At 41.7% G+C, this 17,464-nt stretch overlaps 2 protein-coding genes across 2 annotated transcripts in view; one reads left to right on the forward strand and one right to left on the reverse strand.

The window, feature by feature from the left end:
• Positions 1-17,464, reverse strand: part of LIMS2 (LIM zinc finger domain containing 2) — a 60,233-nt gene that overhangs the window by 30,983 nt on the left and 11,786 nt on the right. The window contains exons 2-4 of the mRNA XM_044669968.1: positions 14,207-14,366; positions 12,360-12,426; positions 11,038-11,158 (exon numbers count right to left, since the gene is read on the reverse strand). Of these exons, the coding sequence (XP_044525903.1) occupies positions 11,038-11,158; positions 12,360-12,426; positions 14,207-14,366 (348 nt within the window). The remainder of the gene's footprint in view (positions 1-11,037; positions 11,159-12,359; positions 12,427-14,206; positions 14,367-17,464) is intronic.
• On the forward strand, positions 7,503-8,519 carry GPR17 (G protein-coupled receptor 17). Its single transcript, XM_044669969.1, has one exon. The coding sequence runs from the start codon at positions 7,503-7,505 to the stop codon at positions 8,517-8,519; it is 1,017 nt and encodes a 338-aa protein (XP_044525904.1).

Raw genomic sequence — 17,464 nt, forward strand, 5'->3', positions numbered from 1 at the left:
TCCCAGCTGTGTGACCCTGAGCAAGTCACTTGACCCCCATTGCCTAGCCCTTATCATTCTTCTGCCTTGGAGCCAATGGCTCCAAGGTAGAAGGTAAGGGTTGAAAGAAAGAAAGAAAGGAAGGAAGGAAGGAAGGAAGGAAGGAAGGAAGGAAGGAAGGAAGGAAGGAAGGAAGGAAGGAAGGAAGAGAAAAAGAAAGGAAGGAAGAGAGAAAGAGTGAAGGAGAGAGAAAGGGAGGAAAGGAGACACAGAGACAGAGAGCTCATGCATACAATTAGATAATGGCCCTGCTGTACTCTACTCTGGAGTACTATGTCATATCAGGAATATTGTGTTGACTTTTAACTACCACGCTTTAGGAAGGAAGTTGACAAGTTAGTAAGCATCCAGAGGGGATTTGACCAGAATGATAAAGAAACTGGAGCAGTGTGTCTTGTATGAGGATTGGGACTGTGAAGAGGGGATTATAACTGCTATAATTCACATCTTTGGAGAGTTGTCTGGGAGAAGAGATACTAGTTAATTCTGCTTCTTTCCAGAGGGCAGAACTAAAAGCAGTGCCCAGAAGATAGAAGAAGCAGAGCTGGATTTCCTCCAGATACAAGAAAAGCTTTCCTAACAATCAGAGCCATCTCAAAATGAAATATGCTGCCCTAGAAGATAATGAGTTCCCTGTGAGAGGCATTCAGGTTGAAGCTGAATGAGCCTTTATCAAAGATATTATAGATAGGATTTCTTTTCAGGTATGATTAGGTGACCTCTGAGGTCCTTTCTTACTTGAATTCTGTGATTCTCTAAAAGTACAAAGTATTCCTCTAGAATAAAGAGTTCTTAGCCCAAACTCTATAAACTTGTTTCATTTAAATATATATATGTATATATTTTATAACTATTCTATTGGAATTGGCTTCCTTTGTAATCTTATATATTTTATACCTATAAAATTGGGCTTCACTGGTTTGCCAAAGGGGTCTATGACACCAAAAAGGTTAAGGACCCCTGCTTGAAGATCTCTCCCACAATCTCACATGATCCTCACAACGGCCCTGTGAAGTAGGAATGGCAGATATTATCTCCCCCCCCCTTACAAATGAAGAAACTAAAATATGAACCTCTAGTGACTTGTCCTTGGACCCCCAAGCCAAGATTCAAGTCATTTCTGACTTATAGCCCTGGACGTCTACCCCTGTACCGTTAGAGCACTCAGTATGACCTCTGAGAAAACGGATTAAAGGGAAAGAATCTAACTTGGTCATACTCTCTTTGCAATTCTCTTCTATGTAGTATTTGGCATCTCAGTAATTTGGAAGGTTCTTGGAAGAAGTTCATTGGAATTAACTTGGACTTTCTCAGAGATAATGTATTGATATCTAATTTACAGCAACACTATGCAGATAGTAACAAATGACTCAGAGAAGATAGAATGATGCACAGCTTTAATTCTTGCCCCCCAAAATTGGGGGAAGATGTCATATTCTAATCATAGTTCATGGCCTCATATTCTAATTATTCTTCATATAAGCACGTGATATAGAAATAGGTGTGTAGCATTATTGGAGCATATATTTTATGCCAAGATGTGAGAGCTGCTCTATAATACTATCTGTAGGATAATGACTTCTATAGGGCTAACCCCCTAATCTACTGACTAAACTCTTCCTAACAATGAGTCGTGTTACATTAGAGTTACAGTGAGGTTTCATACCCTGTATAAATGTATGTAGTAGGTACCTATGTGGAACAGTGGATAAAGTGCTGGAGCCAGGAATGACTCTGAATTCAAATCCAGCCTCTGACTCTTACTAGCTGCATAGCTTTGAGTAATGCACTTAACTGCTGTTTGCCTCAGTTTACTTATCTGTAAAGATAATAACAGCACCTAACTCCTAGGATCAAAGGAGATATTTATGAAGCACTCTAGCAAGCGGCTGGCACATAACAGGCACTGTATATAAATGCTTTGATGATGGTGATGATAATGTTTCTTAAATTAAAAAAAAACAAACCCTTACCTTCCACCTTAGAATCAATACTATGTATTGGCCCCAAGGCAGAAGAGTGGTAAGGGAAGGCAATGGGGGTTAAGTAAATTGCCCAGAATCACACATCTAGGAAGTGTTTGAGGCCACATTTGAACCCAGGGCCTCCCATCTCTAGACCTGGCTCTCAATCCACTGAGCCACCCAGCTGCCCACTTCTTAAATTTTAAGGCCCTGCCTTCATCTCTGTAAGATTAAAAATTAATATCCAAATAACTTCAAGTATTATATTTAATGATTTATTAATTAATAACTTTTTAAAAAGGAATAAAAAGACAAAAGTCAAAGCCTAAGTAAAACCAGCCTTCCCAACCGCACATACAGGAAAAGAGAGCGGAAGGGTTATACCAACTATATACAAACAATGTAAGCACGCAACTTGGGGATGAAAGAAAAGGGTTTCTGGGTAATGTAGTTCAGGGGTTCAAGATTTTCTAATTACACACCTGGACATTTTTGTTTCAAATTAAAAATTATTTAGAGAGCTTTTTCCCAGAATGTCCAAATGGAGATGGATCTTTGAGATCATGAGCCTAATGCTCCAGTTTTACAGATAATAAAACTGAGATTAGATGACTTGCCTAAGAAATGTAGCAGAGCCAGAATCTGAACCAAGGTCTTTGGGCTCTCAGGGCGAGTGCTCTTTCCACTATCTCATGCTATCTCCCTTCTCTTCAAAATCAGATTGAGGCTCTCCCTTGGAAGTACTTCACCCACACCCCCTCCACAAATGATTCCTTGTGTTCAGAGGAAGGATTTACATCATTCAGCCTCTCACCTGCTGCTTTGACAGCAGCCATCAGAGGAGGGAGGTGTGGGAGAAGCAGAGGGAAATTGCACAGAAGACATGAGGTTTTTTTAACAGATTTCATTGAACTTATCATTCTGGTGGTCAATAAGAGTGCAGATGCCATCACTGGCTCTTTTCTCCTTCTCTAAGTAGGTTTGGGAAGAAGAAAAGGCTGGTACTTGGTGGGGAGGAGACCAGAAAAGATTAAGAACTGGAAGTTGGGAGTTAAAAATACAAAATGGAGTATTATACCTCTTAACAGCACTAAAATGTTATGAGATTTCTTGAAAGGATAGCACTGCTCTCTGAACCCACCTCATTCCTGCCTGCCCCACACTCTACAATCCACACTTAAGAAAAGTCATGAAGCTAACACCACAGATGTCTATAGGCTCTAGCACCATAGTCATAAACTGAGCCAGGAAGATTTGAGTTCAATTTTGGCATCTAATGCTTACTGTGTGATCCAAGGCAAATCTCCTGGACTCAGTTCTCTTATTTTTCAAATGGGGAATTAAAATAATAATAATAATAAATAAATAATAAAATGGGGAAAATAGGGGCAGCTGGGTGGCTCAGTGGATTGAGAGCCAGGGTCCCAGGTTCAAATCTGGCCTCAGACATCTCCTAGCTGTGTGACCCTGGACAAGTCACTTAACCCCCATTGCCTAGTCCTTACCACTCTTTTGCCTTGGAACCAATACACTTGTATTGTATTGGTTCTAAGATGAAAGGTAAGGGTTTACCAGTGGAATTATGTATTGGCTACAGGAGGGGGTGGGAGGAGGAGAAAGAAAGAACATGAATCGTATAACCATGGAAAAATATTCTAAATTAATTAAATAAAATTTTTTAAGATTTAAAAAAAAGAAAGGTAAGGGTTTAAAAAAATAATATAAAGTTAGAAAAAATAAAAGCTACTACTCCACAGGTTGTTGTGACGATTAAATAAAATAACATCTGTAAAGTGCTAGTTATTGTTATTATTGTTATACATAAAATGGGGGAGCTAGACTTGACCTAAGTGTCTTTATAGCTCTAAATGTATAATCCTATGTTTGCATAGAGGTACCACATAGATCTGAACAAATATTCCGATATCTATGTACCACAAGATAGTTGGTGGTGTCCTAAGTCCTCTCCTCTTCTCTCTCCACACTCTACCTTGGTCAGCTTATTAGGTCCATGGATTCAGTTGTCATCTTCATGGAGACGACTCTAAAATGTACAGATCCAGCCCTCCTCCACCTCCAGGGTCACTTCTCCAAATGCCAAGTGGACATCTCTACCTGGGTATCCCCTAGCCACTTTCCAAAACCAATATGCACCAAAGTCATTCTCTTTCCTCCTAAACCTACCCCTCCTCTTCAGAGTATTTTCATCAAATGCACCTCCGTTCTTTCAGTTACCCAAGCTTGCAACGTCAGAGTTATCCAACACACTTTGCCTTCACTTATCTTCCATATCCAATCAGTTGTCAAATACAGTCAACTGAATCTTGACACGACTCAGCTACTCTGTTCACAGTCACAACCTGATTCAGGCCCTCATCTCCTCTTGTCTTAGAGTAGCCTCCTTTTTAAAAAAAAAAATTTATTTTTATTGTCATGCAAAACATACTTCCATATTGGTCATTGCTGTAAGAGCAAACTCACACATAACCAAAACCCCAAAATAAAGCCAGAAATATACACTGATGTGAAAGACGGTTCCTTCTCTGGAGGTAGATAGCATCCCCATCATGTCTTTCAGGACTGTCCCAGATCATCACATTGCTGGAAGTAGCCACGTTTTCACAGATATCGTCGTCCAATATCGCTGTTGCTGTGTACGATGTTCTCTCAGTTCTGCTTATTTCACTCTGCATCATCTTTCCATTATAGTAGCCTCTTAATGAATCTTTCTACTTAGACTCTCTCCCCTCTCCAACCCATCTTCCATAGAGACAACAAATCGACATTTCTAAAGAATAACTCTGACCACATCACTCCCTACTCAAGAATTGTACCTCTAGGACAGACACAGAACTCCATAAGCCCCTTGAAGATAGGAGCCAACACATGCACATGCACACACACATGTGTGTGTAGATAATGTTTCCTAGTGTAAGTAAGCTTACATGCTAGCAATGATAATGATATGATATTTAAGGTCCCTCCCAACACTATCACATGGATCTTTTTGCTTCTATATTAAAAACTACTTTGAGGGGATTTCCCCAGAATATCAGAATTAAAAGTAATATTTGAGATCGTGAGCCCAACATTCTAAAAAATACATACATGTTGATTTATCACTTGTTCATATGGATATGTGATTTGGGGTTTTGGTTTTAAAGGATTGCTCTTTTACAAAAATAAATAATATGGAAATAGATTCAAGTGATAATATATATATATATATATATATATGTATAACCCAGTGGGATTACTTGTCAACTCCAGGAGGATGGGGGGATGAGGTGAGGGAGAAAACATGAATCATGTAACCATGAAAAAAATTTAAATGTAAAAATTAATTCATACATGTACACATGTGTATATATGCATACATATATAGTATAGTGACTGGCACATATTAAGCACTTAACAAATGCTCACTGATTTGATTTGAAGCTATAACCCTGGGGTGGGAGTAGGAAAAATGGAACCTTTTATCTTTTTACCATGATTGTCTCAGTTCTGACAGCTAAATCTGAACAGGATCTTTGAATCCAAGATGGCAGGAAAAGTTATATTTTCAGAAAGGAACTTGTTCCTCTCTCTAGTTTCTTTTTTTTTTCTTCCTCATTCTAAACTTGGGAGAGGCAGCTGAGACATACATGCCTAACAAATGATAATGGGGGCAGCTGTGGGTATAGATCTTGAAAATGGCTGAACTAATGGTATAGAGAGTGGCCATGGGTGGCGGTTGCAGAAAATAGATAAAGAGCTCTTCCGAATCTACTAAGGACTGCCTGGGAGATTCTGTTTGTTCCGGGGAGCTGGAAGGACTGCCTACCGTGTCCTTGTGTCTCTAGCAATGGAGAATTACTGACCTGCCTTCTGAATATAGACAAGAGCAGGACATTGTTATCATTAAACTGCATACTGGAAACTATAAAGATATCATCATCAGTTAAGAGAATATTTTTATATCCTGCTTAGCGGACCTCAGGGGAAAATTCTCACCACTTTTCTAATAAATTAAGAAAAGAGCTTATGAAAACACAGTTTCTTTAAGTTGGCAAAAACAAAGAACAATAATTATTCCGGCTACTGATGTATCACTTTAAGGTTTTCAAAGTGCTTTAATTCATTATTTCATTTGAGCCTCACACGATGACTCCATAGTAAGTACTACAGGACTTAGGATACCCACTTTACGGATGAGGCAATTGAAGCTGATGGAGATTACATGACTTGACCAGTCACGTAGCTGAAAAGTGTAGAAGGTAGAATTCCTGCCCAGATCTTTCTGACTTCAGGTCTAATACTTTAGCCTCAATGCCAGAGAAGTATCTAAAGGATAAATTTGCTAACAGCAATGTCAGGCTTATGTATCATTATTAACATGAGCACTCTAGTTAGCTATTTGTTGTTGTTCAGTCATATCCAACTCTTCATGACCTCATGGACCATGGCACACCAGTGCTGCTCATGGAGTTTTCTTGGCAAAGATACCAGAATGGTTTCCTATTTCCTTCTCCAGAGGATTAAGGCAAACAGAGGTTAAATGATTTACCCAGAGTCACACAGCTACTAAATATTTGAGGCTAGATTTGAACTCAGATCTTGCTGACTCCAGGCTCAATGTTATATCCACTAAGACATTTAGCTGTCTGGTTAGCTATAGTGGGTAATAAATTCCCAAATAACAACTCTTGATGAGCTCTGGGGAGGATGGGCAGAATCTCGTCTATAGTCAGAAAAAGATAGAAGGTGGGAAAACTTGTCCTAAGTAGATCCTTTAATCTAAATGAACTAAAAGGGAGAAGAAAAAGAGCTTAGACTCTGGATAGTGGGGCCTTTCTTTCTTTCATCTTCCCAGGGGTTATATAGGCTGGATAGTAAAATATATGAACTCGGCATTCTTGACTTCTGAGCCCAGGCTCCCCATGATTGAGTGGTTGGCTATTTGTAAGGCTGTGAGCCAAACATTGCCTCTCTTTCCATGCACATGCTACCTCCCCAATGCAGTCTAAGGCAGAGGTCCTAAAAGAAGCATTGTGTTTGAGAATTTCAGTAACAAAGGACTCTTGTGACACCCAAACAAATTTGTCTGGGCATCAATAAGCCTCATTAAAGAGGTAATTGCAGCAGTGGAATTGTTTATCTAATTAATGTTCCAGAACTAACAGAGGCAGCCCCAAGGATACTCAGAAATTGCAATAAGCCTATGGAAGGGGGCTTGCCCTCTCTGGAAACCACTCCATAAATCTCAAGAGGTGAACTCAAATTTTTAATTCATTTGATTTCTGTTTATGGATCGTTAGGTTGCTGGGGATTTCCTGAATCTGATCATGGTTGTCTAAAAGACTAAACTCTGGGACCCATAAACCTTTGAGGTCATCCTAAATTAAGACCCTCACTTGTGTCAGACAAAGAGTGCATTTGACTTTGTCAGCTCCTTTGTGACCGGGTCCTCTCATTCTTTTCAGGATCTTCCCTTGGGCTCCCAACTTGAGCTGAAGAATGAAAAGCCTGGTGGTGGACCCTTCTAATCGCTTCAACAATTCCCTGGATGCTTTTGAGCAATGTGGCAAAGAAACACCCTTGGAAAATGTTCTTTTTGCCTCTTTTTATCTTCTGGATTTCATCCTGGCCTTTGTTGGCAATACCCTTGCCCTCTGGCTCTTTATCCGGGACCAAAAATCGGGCACCCCAGCCAACGTTTTCCTGATGCATCTTGCCGTGGCCGATTTGTCATTTGTGCTGGTACTTCCCACCCGACTTGTTTATCATTTTTCTGGAAACCACTGGCCATTTGGGGAAATCCCGTGCCGTCTTACCGGGTTCCTCTTCTACCTCAACATGTACGCCAGCATCTATTTCCTCACGTGCATCAGCGTTGACCGCTTCCTCGCCATTGTGCTTCCTATCAAGTCCATCAAACTCCGGAGGCCTCTCTACGCTCACCTGACCTGCGCCTTCCTCTGGGCAGTGGTGGCCGTGGCTATGGCCCCCCTGCTGGTCAGCGCGCAAACGGTGGAGGTGAACGACACCACCATCTGCCTGCAGCTCTACCGGGAGAAGGCCTCCCGGAACGCTCTCGTGTCCTTGGCCGTAGCCTTTACTTTCCCCTTCGTCACCACCGTCACGTGCTACTTGCTGATCATCCGGAGTCTGCGCAGTGGCCACCGGGTGGAGAAACACCTCAAGGACAAAGCCATCAAGATGATCATCATGGTGCTCGTGATCTTCCTCGTGTGCTTTGTGCCCTACCACGTCAACAGATACATCTACGTCCTCCAGTACGATGGCACCCGGGCTTCCTGCGAGGCCCAGCGGGTCCTGGCCCTCAGTAACCGCATCACGTCCTGCCTCACTAGCCTCAACGGGGCTCTGGACCCCGTCATGTATTTTTTCGTGGCTGAGAAGTTTCGTGAGGCTTTGTGTAACTTGCTTTGTGGCAAAAGGGCCATGACCTTGCCCCCAAGCTTCGAGGGAAAGACAAATGAGAGTTCCCTGAGTGCTAAATCTGAACTGTGAAAGGGATTTCCAGACGTAAGAGGCTGCCACACCGTGTCGGTGGTGTGGACCTGGGCAGCAACAAGCGGTCCTCCTGCGCAGAGGTCTTCCATCTTTGTGTGTTAGGGTAGAAGAATCCAGCTTCTTCCACACCAAACAGAGGCAAGCAGCCACCTACTGAGAAAACAGGCTCAAATATTGGTGGACCACTCACAATCCACTTAAGACATCTGATCAGAGGTTCCACCTGTTGTTCAGTTTCTAACAAGCTCTTACATTTCTGAAAAGCAAGGACTAACATGTAATCAAACCAAGATTCCTCGTCCCTCAGAAGAAAAATTTCCAGCTATGCTTACTGTTACTAGATACCCTAATGATCTCAGCCTAGATAAAGGGGAGGGCCATGAAAATTAGAGAACAATGGAAGTCTTTCTCTTGGCTCAATGCTGACCTCTAAGCTACTGACCTCTTATTATGTTAACGCCAGAGAGGGGGAGGCTATTCCTCAAAGAATCTGAGAAACTGAGCTGAAAATTGCTTGAGTGAAAGAAAGTTCCTTTAAATGTCTGCTTTGATGTCTGGGGGAAGGAAGATGGCGGGGATGATGGAGATGGTGGGAAGAAAGGGAAGAAACACTATAGTATTCACATTATCAGGTCCTTGGCTATAGATATTAGCCTCTTAGTTTAGCTAACATAGTGATGTGGCCTATACTTGGTGGTTGATTACAACTGGACCATAGGGGCCAAGTCAGGCTGGTCCCCAAATGACATTTTACATTCGTGGTCTAAATCAATGGAAGTCAACTTTTATTTCTGCTCTGGAGATTTCCTGATATGTTTTTTAAAAAATTAAACTTCTAAAAATTCTGCCTTTTAAAATTTGTACTGACAATCTCTTTACAATTTCCCAGCATGTATCTTGAATACCCTATGTGAGAGTCCGTAGCTGGACTGATTATCTGGCTTGAGTCTGGACCGGGAGAATAAAATGGTGGCATGGACCATGGATGCCTTAAATGGGATGCATACTCACTTCCATTTGACTTCAAGGACATGATATCCATAGGCTCCATCAGCAAAACCAAGCAGTCATCATGCCTCCTTCCAGCCCCTGGTGATCCCCACATGAACTCAAGACTACATCTGTGTTCCCTTCTCGCTCTATCCTACCCATCAAGTTAGTTATCCCCTTGTCTTCCATTTGTACAGTGATCTTCCTTTCTTTTTTTTGTACCTATGTATGCTGATTATAAATATGCACAGTTTTAAAAGTGGGAAGCTGTATCATGTTTGTTTTAATAAAATTTCTCCCTCTGTTTACTAGCTACCAGGAAATCTCCTTTGCCCTTCTACCCCTTCAACCAATGGATTTCATGGGCATCCTTGACGTCTCATCTCAGTTTTCTTCTTCATAGTCCTCTCTACCATGGTTTCCCAATCCAAAGTGTAATATTTTACTAAAGCTATCTTCCTGTGCCTAGCCGTCCAGCCAGGACTCCATTCCCCTTTCCCTCCCATCACACTAATATTTTACTCTCCTCCACGTATTGTATTCTTCAAATCAATGGCTACAGGCTACCAGGCTATCCAACAAACGAGACACTCTATCTCTTGTTTTGGGGCATTTTCTTTGACCACTCCCCACCCCTCATGCCTGGAATGCTCTCCCTCCCTAATGGTACCTACTGACTTCACTGGTTTCCTTTAAGTCCCATCTAAAATCCTGTCTTTTGAAGAGAAGCTTTTCTCAGTCCTTCCCTCTTTTACATATTTCCTCTTTATCCTGTATATAGCTGGCTTTGAATATATTTTTCTGAATGTTGTCTCCCCCCTTTAGATTGTGAGCTCTTCATGCATGGGCAGAGACTGTCTTTTGCCTCTTTTTGTATCCCCCAGCCTTTAGCACAGTGCCTGGCACACAGAAACCACTTAATAAATGTTTGCTGGTTGACTGGCATTTGTATAGCACTTTCTACTCTTCAGGCAGTGAGGTGGCACAGTGGATAGAGTGCCAGATTTGAACTTAAGTTAAAATCTCATTTAAGATACCTACTGGCTGTGTGTCTTTAGGCTAGTAACTTAACCTCAGCCACAGATTTCTTTCTCATCTGTAAAATGAGGACGATGATAATAGTACCTACTTCACAGGGTTATTGTAAAAATCAAATATCACTAGTATATGTAAAGCACTTTGCAAACTTAAAGCACTATGTAATGCAAGCCATCAAAGAACTTTGACATCAGTTCTCTTGTGCAGTCATCACAACATCCCATTTGGAGATGGAGAAACAGAGATCCAGAGAGGTAAAGAGATTTTCCTGGAGGTTCTCCAGCTCAAGGCAAAGCTGGGATTAAAATCCAACCCTCCCTAACCCTTAGTCCAGGACTCTTCCTGTTATGCCCTGGTGCCTTACTTATTAACAACATCTCACTGTAGTTCACATCTCCTCTCCAAATCATGCTTCCTCACTCTCCAGTTTCCTCCCTGGCCCCCTACGCTTCTCCCACCACCCCAATAAGTCTCGGCTTTTCCTCACCTCCCAGCATTCTTCACAAAGCCCAGATCAGCAAGAACCACATCACACAATTCACAGCGGAAGCATTCTGGGTGCCAGTTGTTGTTCATCGCTTTGATGACACGGCCAATAATAAATTCACCTAGAAAATTAAAAGGAGGATTTGAGAAGGGAAAAAGATGCATCTCTGCTTCATTCCTACCTGCCAGGGAAGAAACAACTTCACTCTTGCTACATTTTCTTCCTGCTTTGCCAAGTTTGTTTCAATGTACTGTTCTAATAGATGAAAAATACCCTCCGAAAGGGAAAATAAACCGACTTTTCTAAAGCAAGTGCCAAGAAAATAGCCCTGCTCTGTGCATGGGTGTGTCATTGCTAGCATATATTTTTATTTTCCTCTTAGAGATGCCCTCCCTGGTATTATGAAGTTTGACTCTGGGGTTCTCCCTGGTCAGAATCATAATATCCCCATCCTTCCTCTTTTGGCTTTTTCCTGAATTATAGATGACTATCCTAGGTCACAGTTCCTGAGAGACTTGTTCTCAGCTAATAACGATTTAAGATCATGGTATATGCTGCTATCAAGGCAGCAAAGTGACTCAGTGGATACAGTGCTGGGCCTGAAGTCAAAAAGAACTAAGTTCAAATATGACCTTGGACATTTAGTGACTATGTGATCCTGTCATTTAATTTCTGTTTGCCTTACTCCACTGAGGAAGGATATGGCAAACAACTCTAGTATCTTGCCAAGATGACCCCCATGAACAGGTCTATGAAGTCATGAATAGTTGGACATGACTAAACACTAATCTAATCATGCTAGCAGACTCAGAAAAGCAGGAGTAAGGAGAATCTACTTTTTTAAAGGAGTAAATGAGTAATTTTCCTGTGGCTGAATGTCAGGTACACATAAAAAACAACAGGGGTAATATCTTCAGGTACCCTGCCCTACATCCCTCAAATGGCACCAGTTAAGGGGTCACTTGTTCAAAAGCTAGCCCTCACTCTCCTCTAAAAATAAACCCCTTGTTTTTGTTTGGGGGTTTTGGTTTTATATGATTTTTCTCTTACAAAAATGAGTGATATGTAAACATGTTTGCAGGATAATACAAGTATAACCCAAATCAAATTGCTTGCCAGCTCTGGGAAGGGGGAAGGAAGGGTGAAAGGGAGACAATTTGGATCATTTTACTTTACAAAACTTCAATGGAAATGTGTTATTACATGTAATAGGTAAAAAAAAAATAAAAACAAGCCCCATGCTATTCCACCCTCCTCCTACTTCATAAAAATAAAGCCTTCAGACTAAAGAAATGGCAACTTTGGCTTCAGTCTGGCCTTACCACATGTCCCACAGCAGGGAGCAAACAGCATTTGGAAGTCATGTTCACAATATTTTCGACCTTCATACTGTAAGCAAAACACAGAGAGAAGGAGTGAGAGGAATGCCAGGATGTTGAGGTTACTTTGTTTTCTGATTCATCTTTTACAGATTATTATTTCCATAGCATCAGATTCTGGACATAAACCTTAAACAGGTAGCATTTTAGAACATTTCATTAAAAAGACAAAATATAAGAGAAGAAACAGAAATGAAGGAATAAAATGAAGAATGAGAGTAAGGAAGAGGAAAGAGTTAGCCATGGCAATTTCAGTCCCTTAATAAATAGAAGTCAGTGGCAAATTATCAGAGCCAATGTTCTATGTAACAAGCAAAGGAATAATATTTATTAAATGCCTATTAGGTATTAAGCACTTAACACTGGGCTAGGCCTGGGAGTGATAGGAGTTAAGAAAAGACCTCGTCTCTGTCATCAGGCAGTTTATGATCTAGAAAGGGAATAAAATATAAAGACAGAAAACTAATATATAATATCACATAAAATACATTAGAGAGATATGAATCATAATTCTAGATGAGGTCTAAGAAGAAAGGTGTCTGAGAGGAAGGGAGAGAAAGAAAAACTTCATGGAGTAGGTAACATTTAAGTTGTGATTTAAAGGATGAAGAAGGTTTGAAGGGACGATAGCTGGTGCAGTAGATAGAGTGCTGGGCCTAGAGTCTGGAAGACTCATCTTCCTGTGTTCAAAGCTGGCCTCAGACGCTTACTGACTGGGTAATAATCCTATTTGCCTCAGTTTCTTCATCTGTTAAAATAACTGGAGAAGAAATGGCAAACCACTCCAATATCTTTGCCAAGAAAATCCCAAATGGGGTCACAAAGAGTCAGACACGACTATAACAACTGAACAACAAAAGAGATGGAAATGATAAATATGGTGGTGGAGTGAGGGAGTAAGGGACCAGATGTTACAACCATGGTGATAAGCAGAAATAAAGTACAGGATCTAAGATTACAGAGAGTTACCCAGTTTGTATGGAGCATAAGGTGCATGGAGAACAATAGACGACAAGGGTGGAAAGGGAGGGAGGAAGCAGGTGGTAGAGAGCTCTGAATGTTGTGCTCCAGGGCACGACTAACTGGGTAAAAGACAGAATTGAGTTTTAGAGATGGAAGAGACCTTAGCATCCCCTTTTGGTGCCACCTCCCTACATTTAATGACGTTCCTTTTTTTCTGTTTCAATTTTGTGCAACTTAAAACAATTTATTTTTAAAATAAATATAATAATTGATATTTTTGGTTGGCTTGGCTAAGTCCGCTGGTTTTATGGGGTTTTTTAAACATTTCCCTTCTATCTTAGAATCAATAATAAATATCAGTTCCAAGGCAGAAGAAGAGATGTAAGAACTAGACATTTGGGACTAAGTGACAAGTGTCTGAGGCCAGATTTGAATCTAGGACCTCCTATTTCTAGGCCTGGCTCTCTATCCACTGAGCCACCCAGCTGCCCTGCCACAAGGATTTTTTAACTGTTTTCTTTATCCTCCACACAATACTCTTCAGTCTCAGAGCCCTCAGCTGCTTGGCTTTTCTAGGATGGCAAAAACAAGACACCCCTGATTGCCAGAGGAAGACGGGTCAGATATTCTAAGAGTGAGAACTTCAAGGCAGAGCCATCCAGAGAACATCAGAGCAGACCCCGCAGCCTTTGAGGGAACAAGAGACTAAGCAAAGAGCAGCAAGGGGGCAGCAGCCGAGGGGTCAGATCAGCAGGAGTCGGCCCTAGGGGCAGCATGCAAGGCAGAGCCCCAGCCACAGGCCAGAGCACCAAAGCAAACATCCTCACCTCATAGAAGAGTCCATCTGGGAACTGCCGGAAGCACTGGGCACAGACGAAACAATTTTCGTGATACAGCTCCCCGTTGCTATTCACAATCCTTTCGGACGGGTCAAAACGGGCCTGACAGCGCTGACAGGTGGCATTTGCCAGAGCATCGGACATGTTACTGAATAAATGGGGGGGGAGAAACGAGAGTCAGGTTCTGGATGTCATCCAAAAGTGATAACGCGGAGGGGGTGGGGGAGCAAAGTTTAGAGCAGCCTCTTTCTCACTCTTTCTGGCAAGAATTTTTTTCTGTGAGCCAGGAATGGCCCAAGAGGCCAGCCTGGTCTCAGAGATTCTCTGTGCTTTTCTCACTGGTTCGGGATGACGGGCACTCAGTGATTCACACAGCAACGCCGGTGGCCCCACAGTTTTATCATTCAGATCAATCTCAATCGCAAGCAGGTCCAACACCAAAAACTGAAATTGGAATCTAGTCTGGTCTTCTAAATAAAACAGCTGACCAGAGTGGGAAAAGCACAAGACTTGGAGTCAAGAAGATCTCAGTTCAAAGTCTACCTCTGACACTTATTAGCTGTGTGACCCTGGACCCTTCAATGTTCTTAGTCTCAGTTTCCTCTTCTGTAAATGAAGGTATTAATAGCATCTATCTCACAGGGTAGTTGTGAGGATCAAATGGCATGATATATATAAATCACTTTGCAAACCTTAAAGGGTTATTTAATGTTAGCTACTATAGTTAATAATTAAAAATAAATATAGAAATTCCACACCAGGTCAGCCCTGAAATCCCTCCAACCCAAGATTTTGACTCTGCCAATGTCATCATTCACTGAAAAAGCATTTATTAAGCTCCTACTGTGTGTCAGGAACTCTGGCAGATTATAGGAGATGCAAAGAGGAAAAACAAAAGTCCCTGTCTTATTTCATTCCATTCTATTCCATTCTATTTTGTTCTATTCTGTTCTGTTCTTTTTTTTTAAAACCCTTACTTTCCATCTTAGAATCAGTACTATGTATTGGTTCCAAGGCAGAAGAGTAGTAAGGACCAGGCAATAGGGATTAAGTGACTTGCCTAAGGTCCCACAGCCAGGAAGTGTCTGAAGTCACATTTGAACTCAGGACCTCCCGTCTCTAGGCCTGGCTCTCAGTCCACTGAGTCACCCAGCTGCCCCCTATTCTATTCAGTTGTTCTATTCTGTTGTATCCTATTTGGAAGGAACATGTATGCAGATAAGCAAATGCAAAATATAGACAAAATAAATGCCAAGTAATTTCAGCCTGGTAGAGAAGGCAACCCTTTAGCTGAGTTCTAGAAGAAGCTAAGAGCTCTGAAGGGTAGAGATGAAGAGGAAGCACATTCCAGACATGAGACTGGCCTGTGTAAAGTCACAGAAAGGAGGTAATGGAATGCTACCAAGAGGACGGCTTTGGGAAGACTACTTTTTGCCCACGCTTAAAAGGTTAGTGACATGGCCCCAGATATCCCTTTTCCCTTTAAAAGTCCAGCCTCCTGTTTGTCACAGACCTTTCTTGAACATATTTGATATTTGTATTTTCAACCTGTATCATTCTTGAACTGAATGCACTTCCATTTTCTCTCCCCACCCCCACAAAAGAAAAAAAATGACGATTGAGATTGCATTCTAAAAGATAGCATCTCTTTTTTTTCTCACTAACTGTCCAATGGAAAAACAAGCAGCCACAAGAGAAGGAAAGTTGTACTGATGGTAACCACTAGTTTAGCAATGGGAAAGATGTGTCGGCTTTTTTTTCTCCCCGTAGCTCAGAGAGATCAGAAATAAACAGGAAATCCTGTAATTCTGAAATCTGAATTGGCTGATTCAGTGAACGCTGGAGCTGATGACATAATGTGATTCCCAGGGCCCAGATAGAGGCTTTCAGATTGTCGGTTAAAGCACACCATCCCCTGACCAAGGGCCAGGTCTTATTGTGATTGCTTTTCTCTCCTCCCCATATCTACATCTTTCTCCATCCTTCAAGGCTTAGCACAAATCCCTCTTCCTTTATGAAATGGTCTCTGACCACACTAACCCACAGAAAAGAAAACCCCAAATGGGGTCACAAAGAATTGGATAGAACTGAAACAACTGAAACAATCTGGCAGATTATAGGAGATGCAAAAAGGAAAAACAAAAGCCCCTGTCTTATTTCATTCCATTCCATTCTACAACTAGACAAAACAACATCAATAACAACACAAAGCGACTTGAACAGAGCCAACTCCATAATAGGTACATGATAAATGCTTGTTAATTGATTGACTCCTTGCCTCCTCTGTTGTTCAGGTATGTCCTACTCTTCGTGACCCCAGGGACCATAGCAAACCAGACCATTGTCCATGGAAGTTTTGGGGCAGAGATACTGGAGTGGTTTGCCATTTTCTTCTCCAATAGGTCACTTTTTGTTAGAACTCTCCACTATGACTTGTCTATGCCTTTTATTGAGCTACACATATCCCTCTGCCAGGCCAGGAGAGATAGCCACCTCTATTCTCAATTTAACTCCAGAGCTAGGATTTATTTATGATCTATTATCTATGGTATTGTGACGCCATGTTGGTAGGGGACACATTTTGTGGGGTATATTTGTATTCCAAATGGTACAAGGGCTAAGGCAAGATTGTGCCATACAAGATGGAGTAAAAGGCCAAGGCTCTTCCCTTCCAGTTTTAGAAAATTCTAATATGAAATGTAATAGCAAAACTGAAATTTTAAAATAAACAACCACCAAAGAGTGAGAGGCCCCTCAGGCTCAAACTTGCTTCCATAGACCACAACATGAATGGAACTGTTCATCACAGATCCCCTCCCATGACCTTCTATGTGTTATCACCCCCGTACATGGAATAGGATCTGGGAAGATTCTGAACTAGAGGAAACATGTTGGAAAGACAAATCAAAGGGGCTCATCAAAGCACAGGGCACTCACAGAAAGAACTGAGGTCTGGGGATCCCCTCAGTCCTCCTTCCCAGCTTGGGCTTTACTGTAGCCAACAGCATTTGGGTGAAAAGAGAAAGGGAGGGAAAAATGGAAATTCCAAGCGCTCCCTCCTCCTTCGCACATTCCAATAGAGAACAGAGAATGCAATGTCTGCCTGATTATCCCCCAAGGAGAAAAATGCCACTCCTCTTTCTCTGCCCCCCATTCCAAAGTGGACAAGAGGCAAGATACAGCCAAGGGCACGTCTGAGAGGCAGGCAAGTCAAACCACTAAGCTGTGGGAAGAACCTAATACTTT

The sequence above is a fragment of the Gracilinanus agilis genome, chromosome 3, assembly GCF_016433145.1.
Source record: "Gracilinanus agilis isolate LMUSP501 chromosome 3, AgileGrace, whole genome shotgun sequence".
Lineage (NCBI taxonomy): Eukaryota > Metazoa > Chordata > Mammalia > Didelphimorphia > Didelphidae > Gracilinanus > Gracilinanus agilis.